Source organism: Hippoglossus hippoglossus, chromosome 4 (genome assembly GCF_009819705.1).
Source record: "Hippoglossus hippoglossus isolate fHipHip1 chromosome 4, fHipHip1.pri, whole genome shotgun sequence".
In the NCBI taxonomy this organism is placed as follows: domain Eukaryota; kingdom Metazoa; phylum Chordata; class Actinopteri; order Pleuronectiformes; family Pleuronectidae; genus Hippoglossus; species Hippoglossus hippoglossus.
The window spans coordinates 6,248,429-6,266,643 of NC_047154.1; the positions used below are offsets into that span (position 1 = coordinate 6,248,429).

The 18,215-nt window shown below is 42.5% G+C and overlaps 2 protein-coding genes across 3 annotated transcripts in view; both read left to right on the plus strand.

Annotated features, from left to right (window-relative positions):
- Window positions 1-2,421, plus strand: part of nhsa (Nance-Horan syndrome a (congenital cataracts and dental anomalies)) — a 63,153-nt gene extending 60,732 nt beyond the window's left edge. Inside the window, exons 8-9 of the mRNA XM_034582512.1 lie at window positions 427-550; window positions 634-2,421. Coding sequence (XP_034438403.1) covers window positions 427-550; window positions 634-1,264 — 755 coding nt within the window. The 3' untranslated portion in view covers window positions 1,265-2,421. The remainder of the gene's footprint in view (window positions 1-426; window positions 551-633) is intronic.
- A 5,201-nt stretch (window positions 2,422-7,622) lies between these two features.
- LOC117760458 (retinoic acid-induced protein 2-like) lies at window positions 7,623-16,468 on the plus strand. Of its 2 annotated transcripts, XM_034583494.1 has the most exons (3): window positions 7,623-7,801; window positions 14,233-15,407; window positions 15,450-16,468. In XM_034583494.1, exons 2-3 carry the CDS (start codon window positions 14,309-14,311, stop codon window positions 15,962-15,964), a joined length of 1,614 nt encoding a protein of 537 aa, XP_034439385.1. In that variant the 5' UTR covers window positions 7,623-7,801; window positions 14,233-14,308; the 3' UTR covers window positions 15,965-16,468. The 2 variants fall into 2 exon arrangements, with proteins under 2 accessions (XP_034439385.1, XP_034439384.1); XM_034583493.1 differs by having other exon boundaries at window positions 14,233-16,468.
- Window positions 16,469-18,215: the final 1,747 nt, after the last annotated feature.

Sequence of the window (18,215 nt, forward strand, 5' to 3'; positions counted from 1 at the left end):
GAGTGCAGATTTATTTGTTTTGTGTTAACAGTTTTTAGCTGTTTTAATTGAACTGTTGATGATTGAGACAAATCTGAGAAGCAATATGATTGACAGGAGAGGAAAAATGTTGTTTAAACTGCCCCATGCTTTACCTTTTTGCATTTCCTGGATAGTTAGGATAGGAAAACAAGAAATTTAAAATTTTAACAAAATACAATGTTGATATGATGGAAAATTGTTTCTCAAAATAAATTTGATATCGGTTAAAATAAGTTTTTTTATATCTAATTTTATATGAAGTATTAAGTGTTTTTTACTTTTTTATAGACTAAACACCCAGAAACTGGGTGTTTTCCTCTTTCTAATGGGTGAAATGCTGAAATTGGTGTTGCTAAATATACTGTATATGCAGTGTATTGAAATGTTGACTGATTTGTGTTACAGACTCCACACCCAGTGACACTGTAGCGTCCCCGCTGAGTGATGAGTCACGGCCAGAGGACGACAATGTGTTTCTGTCACCCAACAAAACTCGCACCACTGAGGATCTGTTTGCGATGATACACAGGTAAGGATTTTCTGCAGCACCTCCTTTTTGTTTGGGTTTTGTGCGTTCACAGAGATTCTTAATTGAGATTCTTAAATCCTCAGGTCCAAAAGGAAAGTGTTGGGTCGGAAAGACTCCACTGAGTTGGGCGCGAGGAACCGTGTCACTGCTGCATCAGGAAACACACCACCCAGCAGCACCATCAGCTCCCCAGTCTCACTGGTGTCGCCCCCCTCCGCCGTGACCCCACCGGGCCCGCAGAGAGTCCCCGTGCCCATCTACAGGAACGTAAAGAAGTCTAGCACCTCCAACGAGGAATTTAAACTGCTGCTGCTCAAAAAGGGCAGCCGCTCAGACTCCAGTTACCGCATGTCAGCGACAGAGATCCTCAAGAGCCCCATCGCTCCTAAATCTCCGGGAGATTCTCTGACCGAGTTGCCCGGGCAGCCCGAGGACTTCTCCTCCCCCTTGCAACAACAGCAGCATAATTCAGGGCCAGATCAGATCTCCAGCCCCTACCCCAAAGCCTACGCTGAGGGCTTCTCTCCCAAATCCTTCTCCGCATCTGCTGCGTCCAGGCAGGGCCGCTCCAGAATCCCCCCGCCCGCCAACAGCAGCCGCTACGGCATGCGCAGCAGACTGTTCTCAGCACCCATGCAGGCCATTTCTGAGGGCGAGACGGAGAACTCAGACGGAAGTCCTCACGATGACCGCTCGTCACAGGGCTCCACGTAGAAAACAGAGTATAAATGTCAAAGGTATGAAATTATTTTTTTAGTTTAAAAATCAAACAGATGGACCAGAGTGAGTAATAATATATACTAGTTGTGATGAGAATAATTTGGTTACACAGAAGACTAGGGGAAAACCTATGCTGTTAAAAAAATCATAATTGAACTAAATATGGGTGAGTTTTATAGCTGTTTCCTATTTGTGTTTTTTTTGTGGATATTTTAAACCTGTGTTTCGCTGTGTTAAAAAATATTTTATACATATAGTAATTCTAAAATTGAAATAAAATGTTAGTATAAGAACTGGGTTATTCAGCAGCTGCATTTTGTAGAAAAATATGATTTATGAAAATAAATTACAGGTAAAACATTTCTCCAGTTGAGTTCCACAGAAAACACAAGCTGGTTAGTGTATGGCACATTGCCCAAAGCCATATATGACTCCCAGCTGACTCCCAACAAAACAAGTATATTCATGTTTGATCTGTTTTCACTGTTCTGCCGACAAAAAACTCTGAAATTTCCATATTTTATAGACATTAAAATAGAAAAATATATTGTAAGAACTGTATGTATTCTATGAATACCTATGCAATTAGACACACAATTTGTACATTTTCTTACACCAGTTATACCAAAATTATTTTGATACCCACAACTGAACATCAGGACAAACACAAACAGCACAATCCATCAACTCAAAGTCCTGGGGGACATTTGATGTAATGTGTTTAAATACTTCCCTCAGTCCCTTTTAAGAGCATATATTAGTGAAATCAATGAAATAGTGATTTATTACAACATTTTAAAGTTCTAATGCAATAACGCTAGGGATTAGAGGTGAGTCAGGAAACGTCAGAGCCAAGCACTAAGTTGACAATCTCTGGAGAAAAGGAGGGAGCAGGTGAAAACATGGGAGAAGAAAAAGTTATCAAAAAGTTGCAGGAGGTGAAACAGGAGAGCTTTAGGAGAAAGAAAAAATGAAAAAAGATTGAAAAATGTAATAAAAGTCATTTGTGGTTTACTGACTGAATTGTTGAAAGAAGCGAGTGGAAAGTGTTCAGGAGGATCAAAAATACAAATACAGACAATAAAGCTGTTTTCAGACATGAACTCTGGAGATTGGGTCCAGACTGCGTTCACAGCAACACAGAAACCCAATCACTCAGGTGAGGGGGGGTGCAGCAGGCAGACGGAACATATAAATTCAGCTGCGGAGATCACGTGTTTTTGTTTACGGCACATCAGCACCGGCGTCGGCCCCTATCACCAAAAGCTATCTCGACATCTTCCTCTGTGTCTTTGACATGTGTGAGATGTTTGTATTCTTTTAGTTTTTCATTTTTGTGTCTGTCGCGTGTTAGAAACGTCATCAACACACACGCTAACTCACAGTAAATCCTGTGAAGGATCTCCTACTGTGTTCTCACATGGACTAATTAGGACATTATCCAGAGTTTTTGCGAGGGGGGAAGGCAGGAGAAACTGATGAGTTTGCGTTCTCACATACAGCCCCCCCGGAGAATGTCCTTGGATAATCCAGAGTTCTGTGCATGTCTGAAAGCAGCTTTTGTGACCAAGCAGCTTTGGGCCTCAGCAAGTTGAGTGTTTCAGTTACGATGGAGGACGTAGGGTCACATTAGGAGCCGGGTTATCGTCTGCGATGTAAGTTCTAGATCTGGAGTATTTTGTACCAGATGTTGGTCTATTTGACTCCCTGTCAGAAGCAGAACGGTCACATTTTCTGTGTGAACTAATCTCAATATATTTATTTTTATACCCCACACAGAAAATCTCCATACACTCCCTGATTTGGTTTAAAACCCCCCCAAAAATGTTTTTTTTTTTTATGAAATCATGCAATGAATTGCTGTAATTTTTAAACATATTTTATTCAATTGCTTATTTTGTTTGTAAGAGACAAATTAAACAATTTATTGAGACACTGGCTTGCAGAGACAAATAAGAAAGCAACTCATTAAATGTCATTAAAGATGACACACACAGCCATAAGCTAGAAGAGAGGTTATAGCTGTAACCCTGGTACTCTGAAGCTGTTTTTGAAACACTTTTTTAAATAAATAGTGTTTACTGCAGTGATCAAGAATTATGCAAAGCTGGTGGAGTCTCTGTAGCCATATGACCATGTTAGAAGACTGTTCTTCACTACTGCTGCACTGTAAGGTTCTTCATTTTGGCCTTAATAATGACACTCCACTCTGAGGCAGTTCCATACATGTATAACAGGGTACACAGTGGGTTATGTCTGTTAACCTTCATTCCAACATTTGATTTTATTTTCTTTGCACTGATAAAGTGATGTTTCATTGGTCTCTCGCTGTACCTGGACATATTTATAGACTTTTACATGGAGCTGTTTGACTCTTCTTTGAATTATATCCTCACTCTGAGTTCGCTGTAGGAGTGGTGTAGATGCTTCTGCCAAAGGCTGCAACATGTACGTGTCATTGGCATCAAACCGTTTTCTTCTCATCTTGTTTACGTGGCTCAAGCATTCTTGAAAACACAAACCAACACTAAAGAAGCATTAGTGTAACTTAAGGTACTAGATGCATTTCATGTCCGATCAACCTCTATAGTATAATGTTGTTTTTTTGTACAAAAATGTTGTAAATACAATAACTTTTGTAAGTGTCACAAAGGTTGTTGAATTGTTTCTTATGTAAAAAAAATATGTTTTGAACGTTTACATTCATTTCAGACCTTTGTATATTTTTGAGCTGTGGAACACTTTGTCTTGTATTTATTTTTTAGTAAGCATTGTGGAAATCCCATAGTAGATCCTATCGAAGCCAACTGTGAGCACAACAGGCTGCTTAGCAAATGTGTATAAAACAGACAAATAAATGTGACTGCTTTGAAAATGAACACGTTGCTCTGTGGTGATGTGAATTGTTCTCATTTTAATTCTGATTTTACTTTTATTTTTACTTAAGTACAATTTACCGTTTACTTTACAAATTTCCTTCTCTGTTTGTACTTTTTACTCTCCTACATTTACTTGACAGCTGTAGTCACTCCTCACTTCACAGTTTTTTCACAGTAGAGTTTATTTACAAAACACGTGATGACCTTAGAAAATGTGATTCAATGTTTTAGACAAACACTAAATAAATCAAATCAAATTAGTTTTAACCTGACAAGCCATCATAGAAAAATCCTGCTTAAACATTAAGTGGCCATATTTTTACATTACACAGAATATTTTGCTGACAATATTTATGTACTGTCACTATTCTTATTCCTAATTGTGTATTTTTTACTTTCTTTTGAATGCGTCCGCCACTGTGTGTGTCTCATACCTTCAATACAGATGAAATATATGGCTTTTCATCTTTTTACAAATCAAAATGTCATCACATGGATTTATTATGCAGTGATGTTCTTTATTGAGGTCTCAGTTTAGTCTCCAAACCTTTAGATGGCGCCATATTTTATAGCAAACCGAGATGATAAAAGGTTTTGCCTCAGGATGGTAGAATTATAAAATAGAGGAGATAAATCAAGTTAAAGACTTTGACACAGACACATGGTGAAGTTTCTAACGGAATAAGATAACAATGAAACACCTGCAGGGTTTTGAGAAATGTTCTATAACTCCCCCCCCCCCCCCCCCCCCCCTCAGGCTGCAGGGTCCTGTGGTTTTGTGCAGAAAGCTGTGGGCTCTCACCACAGAACTAACACTAGAGGGCGTTCTTTAGCTGAATACACATGAGGACGTCTGCTGGAAGGTTTTATGCAAATTGAGTGTAAATTTATATCAGACCTCTTTGTGTTCTTGCCAGAAAAAATTACACAGCTATGATTTTTTTTCTCTAGCATCTCTTAGCTGTGGTCATGCACATGTCACTTCCTGCATGGGTTATCTCAGGTTCATGGTCACGCTCAAACACCAAAGTCAATGTGAATTCCCTTACAGCTCTGGCTAATGTCATTGGGGCCTGCGACAGACAGAAACGCCTTGTTCTCAGTCGGTACATGTCCACTGAGCGCAGACTGTGTATGAAGGGGACAAGGAGGTAAACAAAGCTCGGGCCTGTTGGACACCCATCAAACGGCACACTGACCGTGAACCCTGACCTCAATTAACACTGGAGACTGGAGGGCTTGTTCGGAGTGGTAGGTGGGGCAGAAATCTACTATTGTTGCTCTGAAGCCAAACATACGACATGTATGACAAGTGCAAAGTGTGTAATGTGTCCCAGTGGTAGAATAAATGGAAATAATGATTTATGGTCCACTCTCTGGCACCTAACCATGAGGAATTGTGTGTCAAGCTTTGATGGTGGTTAACTACAGACATGTCTTTCTCACAGTGTTTGTCTTTGGGTTGTACAGCAGCCTTTGTGTCGTTATTTGCCCCCTGGCTCCCAGACAGCGCAGTCGATATTGTATAGGCCTTAAAAGCAAATGTCAACATGGCTTTTTATCATCGACTCGTTATGAAGAACACGGACAAAGGTAAGTAAATACCTTCCAAAGAACACACGGCTTCTGAGCACTGCAGCTGCACACATCTGTTTATAGTGATCAGCCAAGTGAGTCCAACTTTGATGTATATAGGCAGCAGACAGTAACTTAATTTACAATTCATTATTTCCTTTTTAACTTATATCAGTTTTTATTTTGTCATTTCTTTTTATCATTTATCTACCTACCAATTCTATGAACTGAATGTCGAAAACCGTTCGTCTTAGCAGCCTCACACTTGGCTTGTGTATTGTTAAGGGTCTATAGTGCTGTGTCAAATTTGGTGGGATTTAGACATGCAATATCTTCAACAATAATAACAATGTATTAAACCGATATGACCAGACACTTGAGCAGATCTCCTCTCTCTCAGTGTTCAAGCACATCAAACCTCGGCCGATTTGTCCAAAGGTTTTGCTCACATGTTCAACTCATGCAGACATGTTTCAAGGCACCTGAATGAATCTGTGTTAAATTGCATCTTTTTGTTGAATTTGTATAATTATTTTCACTTCATGTTTTGTCTAAACACACGATAACAAGACTTTATTAGAAAAATGTTTCAAACCCTGGGCAGGGTCTTCTTGCTGGTTGATGAAATTAAACAGGAGATTCCAAACCTCTCCCCAACGCAATCGTTATCGCACAGTCCCTGAATGCACAGCGTGGTCACAGAAACTACAGAGGACTCATTAATATGGGAGTGGGGTTATCATTTGGGGTGAATGTGTCCAGTCCACATAAATGGACCAGCAGCTTAACATATAGATTCATTCAATCATTTTAGTGACATGTTTTTCTTTGTTTAACACAAAATCACCAAACTGCATCTGATCCATACAGAATAAATTAGTACTGACAAATCATGATGACAGTGACATGAATATCTATGGGTCGGACTTTGGTACATTATGAGAACAGCACATGTACCTCTTGATCTGAGCTGTATTTCCATATATGAGTAACACTGACTGTGCACAGGGTGGGGGAAGGGACATAGAAAGAGGTACCAGAGTCACCACCATGCCACCAGGGCATATTGTGGGGCTCATTACAGTGCATTAAACAGGGTCCCTTCGGAACAATGAGAGGCCCCCGGGGCCCCTGAGGCTGTGCCTGAGGCTGTAGGGGACTGATATGGAGACCCAGGGGATCCTGCTCACCAGGGTCTGTCGGAGCCACACTCTCATCTCCAGCTGCCCAACTCCTTTTCTCTCTGCCTGTCATCCGCCCGTCACCAGGATCAGACTGTGCAGAGATAGTGTTTCAAATGAAAGAATGAAACACTGTCTTTACCTCTATAATGTGTTTTATCTCTGTACAGTCCTCCTGCCTTGTTATATTCAAACGTTACAGGAAGGGAGCGGGTACCAAGGTAATACTGGGGTCAACCGCTCTCCACCCAGTTTGGATTTTGGACAATTTTTGCAGTGACCCTGAAATACAAATCACAATGACCAATATAAAAACAACAGCAAGTGACAAAACAACGGCAAAACAAACAACATATCATAATACACAACAACAAATAACAATACACTGCTAGGGTTATTTATTTGTTGTTAGGTCTTTTTGATTTGTCGTCGTTATTTGCACTTCAGGACCATTGTAAATTCTGGACATGATATAAAATCACAAAATTAAAATAAAATGATCAAAAAACAATATTTAATAAAATTGTATGTGTTCCTCTTTTATATTTAGATTTATTTAAATGGTTAATAAATTGTTGTTAAATTGTTAAAGTTGTTCTCATGTGTAGAGATACATCAGTATTTAATTTAATTGTTAAATGGAAATAATTTATTTCCTTAATTCTTTTCCATCTGTCTGTGTGAAGGGGGAGGGGAGGGGGGAGGGAGGACCCGGTGACGGAGGTGCGCGCGCAGCTCGCTCCGGAGTCAGCAGGACGGGGTCTGGAGTCGGGGCCGCGCTCAGCACATAAATAGCAGCCTTATCTTATTTCTTCTTTTCCCGGTTCTCATTCATTGGTACCGGAGGGACGGCGCCGGGCACCGGGAGGCTGCTGAGCCGCTGCTCGGCTTCACAGGTGAGCACACGTCGCTGTTCGCTGTGTGATTGAATGGCAGAAGAAGAATGAGATTTAAAGGGAAGGAGGAGAAGCGGCAGAGACGAGGCTGCTCCGGGTTTCTACGTCGCTGGATCTTCCTTCACGTTACCGTTAGCACGCAGGGTACCGGGAAGTATTAAGCTAGCGGCACGGCCTCGGTTTAAAAGCCACTTCATCTCATTTTCGCAGTGTCACAGTCGATGAGCGCTGCTGCCGAGAATAAAGCTCATGGTGCCGACTCGTCTTTTACTATCAACGGGAATGGAACGGAAACTTTTCAAATAACGGGATGTGATTCAGCGCGAGACGTTTTATTCCTGTTGCTAACGGCAGCGGAGCCTCACGCGCCCTCAGCCCCTCACCTTATCACCGTGTGATGTGAGGGGACGAGCGCGTGCACGGGGCGCGCGCACAGCATCCCTCCTATTACCCCCTCTCTCTTCTCATCCCCCCTTTCATGGCGAGAGAGAGAGAGAGAGAGAGTCTGTCTATGTGTCTGTCTGTTGGTCTGTGTGTGTGTCTGACTGTACCTGTCTGTCTCCCTATATGACTGTCTGTCTTTTGTCTATCTGTCTGTCTGTCTTTTGTCTATCTATCTGTGTTTCTGTCTGTCTGTCTATCAATCTGTCTGTCTGTCTGTCGATCTGTCTCCCTGTGTCTGTGCTGTCTCCATCAGCAAAGGAGTGAGGACAGATATCCTCAGATGAACCGTGAACTGTGCGTGTTGCGTTCAGGCTCCTGTTGTTGTTACAGCCTGTAGCATGTTGTGTTTGTGTCCTGACACACGTGCACAACTGCTTAAACTACAAATGTAAGAAACAATATTAGCAATGATATAAAAAAACAACCAATCTTCAGCAGACACACCCACATCCTGTTCACACTTCTTCTAACTGAATGTGGTTCTAACATCAGTTCTGATATTGATTGTTCTTTGTGTTCAGTGTGTGAAGTGCAGCTGTATAGTTCACACAACCGCACTGGGCCATGTGATGCAGACCCATGGTGGAACTAGGGACGAACGTGGTAAAACTCCTCATGGTTATTTGTGCTGTTTCAATCAGTAATGGCCGTAGTTACCGTGGTGATTTGGTTGATCCTGTATCAGCAGTGTTAGTGTTGCACATTTATGACACGGTGCTATATTACTACTTTTATTGACAATACAGTAGTGTATATATATATTTCGGTTACTGTGATCATGACACATAATTTTCAAATGGTTTCATCTCTAGTTCTAACACATAGTTGGCTATATTCCTCAATGGCACACTGGACTAAACAGACATGGCTGTTACACACTCCATGATTAGTACAGCTGGACGAGTCAGAATTGTGAGATTATCCGTCATATCTGAGTTTCGGTGTGGCGTGCAGGAGATCAGCTGGAGGGAGCGGCGGGTGAATAATAAGAGATAATTTGCACTGATGTGAGAGCAGAGTGTGCATCAGTCCAAGGACGTGAAGCTCATGACGAGTCTCCCTGTGTCTCTCTAATGAGATGTAATTGGCTACTGGAGCGGAGGGGCGTCGAGAGCGATGACCTTTAGATCATCAGCCGCGCTCCATCCATCCCCCACTGCTTAAAACGCTCAGATTAAACCTACAACAAGGAAGGAGCAAAGAAGGAAAGAGACCAGTCCCTGTTATGCGTTGGTTTTAATGTGATTTAAGTAAAGGCTTTGTTGTTGTTTTTTCCTCCGTGCTGTTGTCTTAATACGACGAACATTCCACCAATGAGGCAAGGAAACAAGAAAAAGGAAATGTGGAAATCATTACAGCAACAGGGACAGGGGAGGGATTTTATTTGGCTCCCTGTTAGGTCTCCTCTTGCCTATTTACTCAATTAGCTGTTACTGGTGAGTGAACACAAACCTCTAACAGATGATGTGTGAGAGGGAGGAACGGCCTCAGATGTGGGGCTGCTTTTATCCCCGTTTGAAAAAGGACTGTGCGTACGTTTGTTTGTGTTGCGTGCTTCTAACATTAGCTCATATAATGAAAACTACATTAGGCTGATGCTATTTCTATCCTCTACTAACTCTATCATCATGTGGAAATGAGGTTCTCTAACAGTGGTAACAAACTGGATTTAGGAAGATGTTCAATATAAAGCTTTGATTTTCTGATCTTATCTATAGTCTGAATGTTTGCCTAGAGTTGTACACTGGTGTGTTCAGGCAATTTCAGAGTCGACTAGAAGAACTGGTGATGCATCACCCTTTAATTTAAAGATTTTAAGATTGAAAACCTTATTGTCCAAAAATGCAGGCATTAATGGAAATCCAGCTTTCATTGGTAAACAAAAGAATACAATACAGCACATATGAAGACACAATACATAACCTGGAATAACATTTCAGAAGTAACAGGAGTAACATTTTTAAATTAAATTAATTAAAAACAAAATATGAAATACTAAATGTAAAGTTCTGTGTGCGTACTCAGCTCAATGAGTCCCTAAATTCCTCCTGTGTTGCCATTGAGCTGCATAATGAAGTTAGGGATTAACAGATTAACAAAGTAAAAAGAACCAAACAAAGTAAAAAGAAACAACCAAAGACATTGGTTGAAATGACTCGTGGCACATCAGCAGGAATCAAAGAGTTAATTTTTGATGCCCATCATGTGACATGGTTCTGTGACCTTCCTTCTCTGTGATAACATGGAGACAAAGCAACACCACACTGTGAAATAATGTAACAGGAAAAAAGATGAGCAGGGCCTCTATGTACTTTGGCTCAGTCCAAACTTCCTTCTTCATCTGCAGAACTTGTGCTCACATGATCCAAGTGAAGAGGAGGTGGAGCAGGGAGCTGCTTTGTTTTGTGCCCGGCGTCAGGTCATCTGATGTGAAGGCTCAGAGAAACGCCCACTTACATCATTTTTATTTCTTCTGTCTTAAAAAAAAACATAAATTGAAGCAAAAAAAGATGTTTCACCCCGACAGGGCACAATTAAAGGGAGCGCATTATCGGGGTTATTTTCCCTCGCTTCGTGCACACTCGGGCCAAACCATTACAGTTCGTGACAGTGGGGGATTCTTAACCAAGAAAGACTTCTTTCATTTTGGTCAGTGAGGCTTTATCGTGCCACAGACCTCATGACCGTGTTATCAAGCAGGAAATGTCTTGCCTCAAACTTCCTGGAATGTCCACAGTAGAAAAATAGAATCAACCCTATGTCCCATTCAAAGTCTTAATTTTAGGACATTAGATCAAAAATATCATTTTTTTAGATAATGGAATAAGATAGAAAAATGACATGTTAACACTAAGAGAAGTAAATATCTTTTGTAATAGTGTTGCCCATGCATTGGTGCAGTATACGTGTGGGAGACTGATGTATGTTCAAGCCTTTGTTTCTATTTTTGTGTCAACAATTTATCCAAGTCCTCATTGTCTGGTCTGATGTGCAGACCAAGTCTTCTTCACTCCTCACCATTGTCTCCTGTTGTAGAAAAATATATCAAAGTATCCTGGATACAGGTGCTGCCATCTTCTGCTTTTGACGTAACTTGAAGGCAGAGTTTGCTCAGCAGTGATCAGGGGATGGACCTGCGGTACCAAGGTCCTGCCAACGCATCTGCTCATGAGTCACTCTCAGCTGTCAATCATGCTGTATCCCCCTGTATTTATAGCATCAGACAATTAAAGGTTCAGTTTGTAGAATTTAGTGACATCTAGTGGTGAGGTTGAATGTTACAGCTGAATACACCTCACCTCTACCTCCCCTTACAAACACGAAAGAGAAACTGTTGTTTAGTTGTCATAAAAACTCAAAAGGTGTTTAGTTTGTCCACTCTGGGCTACTGTAAAAAACATGGCGGCCTCTGTAGATGGGAACTGCTCCCTGTAAATATAAAGTATTTAAATATATAGGGTCCATTCTAGGGTAAAGAAAACAACAATTAGTACAATTTAGATTAAACACAATAGTGAAAACATCACTAGGATTATTTTATATCAAATTTCTGCCAATAGATCCCTTTCACCTAAATATTACACACTGAACCTTGAATTAAACCAAACTAATTAAAAACACAATTGCTTGTATATACATCAGTGTGATAAAAACTACCTAAAACGACAGAGACCATCTTAGAGAAAAATGTATCTGACATCTACTTTTTTTAGTGTGCTCCATGCAGCTAACATTGAGGGGGGGGGGGGGGGGGGTTATCACTTATTCTGAGCTAGCCACCAGGGGGGGGATTAAAATGATTTGGCTTCAGTTTTTTGGAACTGTCCATATTTATAACAATCTATGGGACGAAGCAGTGTCCTCTTTGAACCATAAAAACCAGTCAGCTCTACGCTGTGTCAGGGAAAGATGAAGAGATACTTTTGATACATAATAATTTTCAATTGGGTTGTTGTGTTTTTTTTATTCCCAAGGTGGGTCCTTCCCCATGTGTCAAACAGCGACTAGGTTATCGGTCGCCCATCTGGCTGTAGAATCCTCAGTGTAATCCATCAGAACCTTATTACAATGTCCCATCTATGCTGCACAACAATATAAAACCAGCCTGGGGGGATAGAGGGCTCCTCCTCGCTGCTCACTGAGGCAACCCAACACCACATGAAGGCTGCTGGGAGGAGAAAGCAAAAGTGTCACGCTTTTTTCTACGAAATTGGAATTGTGTGTGTGTGTGTGTGCATTTAATTGAGTTGTTCAATTAAAAAAGGCCGGGTGCAGTGCAGGCACACCTTTATGTTTTGGGTTATTTATTTAAATGTGTAGCCCCTTCCCAAGACCTGAACATTATCCTCGGTGCTCCCATCAGTATGAATAATTGACCTCGCTGACACTGGACACATTGTACCTTTAGGCACCCGAGGGACTTTCTTCACTACGGATGGATGAGGGTTGACAGCCAGTGCAGGCGGGACACGTGTTGTATGGAGGTGTCTGCAATCACACAGTGGGGTGATAAAAGCGCAAGGACGACCGGCGTGCCGTCCTCGGATGGTAGATAAAATGAATAGATGGATGGGTGCACAATGATAATGATGCCTTTTCCTGTTCCTTCTCTATGTAGATGTTGCAGCTCAGGGGGTTTTAAGGAGTGTGTTAGATTTTGTGTTTTATAAACCAGAAATCAGACAAGAAACCAGGGGCGGGGCCAGGGGGGCACTGGCCCAAGCTGGAATCTGATTGGCCCTGTCGGTGACAATACTAACAATAAATATTAGTTTGTTAAGAATTTTTATTTTCTAAGCTTTTTTGAAGAGCACAATGAGCTTGAACAAGGAACACTTTTTAAAAATATACTCAGTGATGTGTGGCTTTGCTCAAAGCTACAGAGCGAACAGTAAACAAGGAATGACTTAGATGTGCACCTTGACACGGCAAGAATCAATTTGGACGTGTTTGTCCTTTTTAACCTTGCCAGTTATTTTCTTGATTGATTGATTGATGAATCATTTGATCTACAAAATGCCAGAAAATATTGAAAGATGACCATCACAATCTCCTAGTGGTGATATTTTCAAATAACTTGTGAACTACTTACTAATGCGCAACAACAAGTAACAACCAAGTCATTGGTTCATGTTAGCTCTATTATGTGTGTGTGTAACAGCAGGAGATAACTGGGCTTCAGGCCGTAAGACACGAAATCTCATTCATATCCTGAGTCTCAATTTCCTGTGTTGTACTTCACAAAGACTCTGCTGTCTGTATTATACTACAACATCATCCTCACTCTGTTTTTCTATACTTATTAGTTTGTGCTGAACAATGAGGCCAAATAATACAATTCACCAGTAGGTTTACATTTTTCACACAGTGGGAAAAGCTGTAGTGGAAGTGGACCCTCCTCTTCTATCTAACTTTATTTATTTAAAGGGTCAATTTTAACCAATTGTACCGGGGAGTTCCTGTCAACCTGTGAAACCTGCTGTCTCCTCTGTATCATCTCCTCCCCGCTCTGGAGGAGATTTGTCAAGTCTGAGAAAATGACCTTTATGATGTTGTAGTGATGTCATCAGGACTGGGCGATCACAGCATTTATGACAGAAGGTCACAAAATAAAAGAGCTGTGTAGTTTCAAATATGTTTCATGGATTTACTAAGCTGCATTTTGGGAAATGTAGGAACCAATGTTTTTTGCAGCTTTACCAAAAATTTGTCTGCCTTTTTCAATTTGACAGAATTTCTTCATTGGAACCATTGAATTGCATAAATCTAAAACCATTTTTAGATTTCTTATTTCATTTCTCCTAACCGTTGTTCTTCTTGAGCTGTGTTAGACACAACATAGAGAACATGTCCTTCAAATACTCTGAGGACAAATTCCACTCAACTCTTCAATACTGTGTACAAATTCTGCAGAGTATTCTCTGTGTGTGTGTGTGTGTCATAGTGAATAGTTGAAATGACCAAACAGTGTGTTTCCTCTGTTTCAGGACTGCTTTGGAGAATATGGATGAGACTCATCAGTAGCACTTGATGAATATTTTGAGCGACTGTTCAAGCTGAATTATGGAGGGCAGCAATGATGTGTCTGGACCCATGACACAGCCGCAGACTGACAAGTGCAGCGCAGAGGTCAGAGGAAGAGAAGTCCGTTGTAAAGTGGACGATGGAGCGACGCCACTCGCTCCCAGTGACTCCTGTGGCGGCACAGGACTGACCAAAGGAGGCCTCTCTAACCTGGTGGAGCCTCCTGCACCGTCGGTGGTGACTCCCACCGCTGAATCTCCAGGAGGCGTGTCGCTGAAAGTTTCCACAACTGTGCTGCACCCAATGTGTCTGGGAGAGAGCCCACTGATGCTGCCCATTCACCTCCAGATGGCCGGAGCAGCCGGGTCCCAGCTCAGCCAAATGGGGGCAGCACCGTACTTGATAACAAGCCAAAGCCCCGTTTCACTTCCCCTGGTCCTGGATCAGCAGGTCCTCCAGCACATGAGTCCCTCTGTCATTCCTCAGACCGCTAACTGTCCGCAGCTGCCGCTCCATAACAGCATCCTATGTCAGAATCCTTTGACGTTTGGTTTACCTCCAGGTGTTGACCAGAAGTCAGCAGGACAGACGCAGGATGCTAACCTGCTCTCTCTTCTCCAGAATCCAGCTTTTGCAGCCATCTTACAGGACCTCTTCTCTTCACAGGCCGGTTCATCCACCTGTCAGTCACCAGGCTCTACCTTCTTCCCCCTCCCTCCGCTCACATCCCCCTACACCTCCCCTCTGGCCCCATTGGTCCCTCCTGCCACACTTCTCGTCCCCTACCCCGTCATCATCCCTCTGCCAGTGCCTCTGCCCATCCCACTCCCCATCCCCATCCCTGTCCCTCAGACTGAGGATTTAAAGGGGAACATGCCAAAACCAGTTTGCACAGTGAGTAAAAGTACTCAGACTTCTCCAAAAGACACTACCTCTCCTTCGGTGTTGTCAAGCAGATACCTGCCCCTGTTGCAGCCACAAAATGTGTCCCTGTCCTCACTTCCTGTAGAAGAAGGACAGGTGTTAGATCTGTCGGTCAGGGCATGTCCAGTTGAGCCAAAACAGGAATTCCCCATCGTGCAGCAGGACAGTGTGCTTGACCTGTCAGTGCCTGGTGTGAGGAAAAAGTGTGTTCAGTCATGCAACTCCAGTGGCTCACTAGGACGAGACAGAGAATTAGCTTTCCAGTCCAGTCAGGATACAAGTGGTACTTCACTGTCTGTTGAATGCACTCAGAGTTTAGATTCCAAACTCCTGGGCAGTCTGGCCTCACTGGAGTTCAGCCGGCAGCACAAGTGGCTGGTGGAGAGCAGCTCCGGTGGGCCGGGCTCCCTGGGTCAGGAGGCGTCGCTCAGCGGGGCCGGAAACCTCGAGATCGTCAGCACCTCACAGACGGCCAAGGTCATCGTCTCTGTGAAGGACGCCATCCCTGCCATCCTGTGCGGGAAGATAAAAGGTCTCTCAGGAGTCTCCACCAAGAACTTCTCCATCAAACGGGACGGCAGCAAGGTGCCGTCTCTGCAGCAGCTCTACGGAGTGCCGTCGGCGTCCCAGGGAGAACAGCACGACCCCAACGACCCTCTGAAAAAGGTCCCTAAAAACAGAGCTATCAAATTGAAGAAGGTCAGCTCGCAGGAGATCCACTTCCTCCCCATCAAGAAGCAGCGACTGGCGGCGCTGCTCCCCAGGAAGTGAGAGCGCTCGGCAGAGGGGGATTAATTGCCTTGCCTCTCTCTGGTGATGCCTCCGGAGCGAGTAACATAAAACACATGTGGGGACATCGGTGATCAATCTTACACACTTAAATGTCCAATCAAAGCTCGGAGTTTGGCTGTTTCTGAAGGTGCGGCTCATGAATGTCTGACAGCGCGACACAGAGGTTCCAGAGAAAACTGCTGTGTCGTTCTGTAATGCACTACTCCACAGTGTTACCCTAAACCAGAAACCTTTTTTTCCTGTATGGCAGCTTAATGGGCTCTCTGCGTAGCTTTGGAGTTTCTCGTTATAAATCAGAGATGTGAAAGAACAGTTCTGACTTTATAATTACAACAAAGACACATGGGTTCCATTTTTCCATTTCGCCTCATGGTTTGTCTCCATGTGTCATTTTTCTTTAAGTGCACTGACGTTCTTGCCGCTCGGAGCAGAGCGGAATCCACTGGCAGGACGTGACCCAGACTGTTAAACTGTGCGCAATCGTCGGAAATTTTCAAAGTAATCATCAGTAGCTCGTCGGAGCGATTCGGTCCTCTCTGATTGGCTGAGGGTTTTTAGCATGACAGGTTAATAAGGACTTGGAGAGGCCACGTTAAAATGAGCGCTGGCAACTGTCGCAACAAAACACATTCTTACTTTGTGGAACAGCAGGAAAAAAAGGGATGTCTTAATTCTTTTCAGATTTAAACAACTGCCTAAATATGAGGAAAATGTTTCTGGAAAGTTTTTTTTGGTTCCAGTTGCTGGATGAATTTGCCTCACAGCAAGTGTATAAAGCACTGTAATCCCCTGCTCTCTCCACTAACTTATTAAGTGAATCTAAGTGAAGCTTGTGGACTGATTTAAAACCAATTTAAAATGTGAAGGGGAGATGAAGTAGAAGGGGACAGAAGAAATAATGTTGAGAGAAAATACTGTTCATATATTTGTGAAAGTGTGTGTTAGAAACAGTACGGGAGAGACTCCATCCCCCCTTTATCAAACATGTTGGTGTAAAACTTTTGTTCCAAGTAGTTAATTGTCATTTTGATTGATTTGTGCAGCACAGTGGGTTTTTTTTCAACTGTCCCATGATAATGATCAGAGTAGTGAATGTGGAGCGTGTTGTCGTGTGTCCCTTGAGTTTTCCTACTGAGTGCACTTTGTCATAGTTTAGTTTGAAAAGTTACAGGGTGTCCAACCTTTTCTGCTCAGACTGTTGCCCCTTTGTGATTTACAGCATTTATGAAAATCTGTGATTTACAGGCCAGGAACTAATAACAGCCATATGCAGACTGTCTGCATGAAGAGAGAGGAGGTGGAAAAACACATGAAGCTCCACTTTATACCACTTCTTATTTATGTTGATGTAACTTAGGAGGAACAGTGCATCTTTCTTTGACTAATGTCAAAGCTCTTTTTCTCACCGTGAACTAGTTTGACAATGTTGTACAGGACCTTAATTTATTGTTTGTACAACCTTTATTTATACAGCATGTGTAAATACCTGATGGTCAGTTAGGAGACAAAGTGTGAAAGGATGTCAGTGTCCGTCTCCTGCAGCAGCTGTTGTTTCAGTTCGGACGTTGGTGAAGAAGCTGTTGAACTATTGGCAGTTCAATGTTTGCTCACTGTACAGTTTGTGTGCTTTTTTATATTGAAGTGAACTAAAATGTCCAAGGTCTACATTTCCATGTCTGCCTTTTCTTCATGACGTTTTCTACCTGAAGTTTGTTATGTCAGAAGTCACTCGGATTCGTTCGGATAAGAATCAGCTGTAAAAAAGACAAAATGTTTGTATTCACCTGGTTTCACCTTCCTATGAGAGAGTCGAACAGGAGGAGGCTTCTCACGGTGTGTGACGGTCTCAGCAGCCTCCAGCCGAGTGCTTCAAAAAGTGTGTATGGTCAGGTGCTGAGGATAAAGTGTCTGGATGCTGTGTTAAAACCAAGGCATGTTTACAGTGAATTCACCACACACACACACCCACACCCACACACACACACACACACACACCCACACCCACACACACACACACACACACACACACTGCATGAAGTGCCAGTGACATAACACAAGAGCTTGGAGCATGAAGAGCACCGATGTGCAAATGACTCGTATTCATGCTGCTGATAATAATGTGTCTTTTCCACCAGAAAACGCTCCATCACGTTCACGTTGTTGTTCAGAGTGAGAAACACAAACCCCTCTTCATATCTGTGTGATCGAACAGAATCATTTCCCTCAACGC

Bases quoted from the DNA above. Each gene is read 5' to 3' on its own strand.
- LOC117760458 (XM_034583493.1), top strand. From the start codon at position 14,309: ATGGAGGGCAGCAATGATGTGTCTGGACCCATGACACAGCCGCAGACT.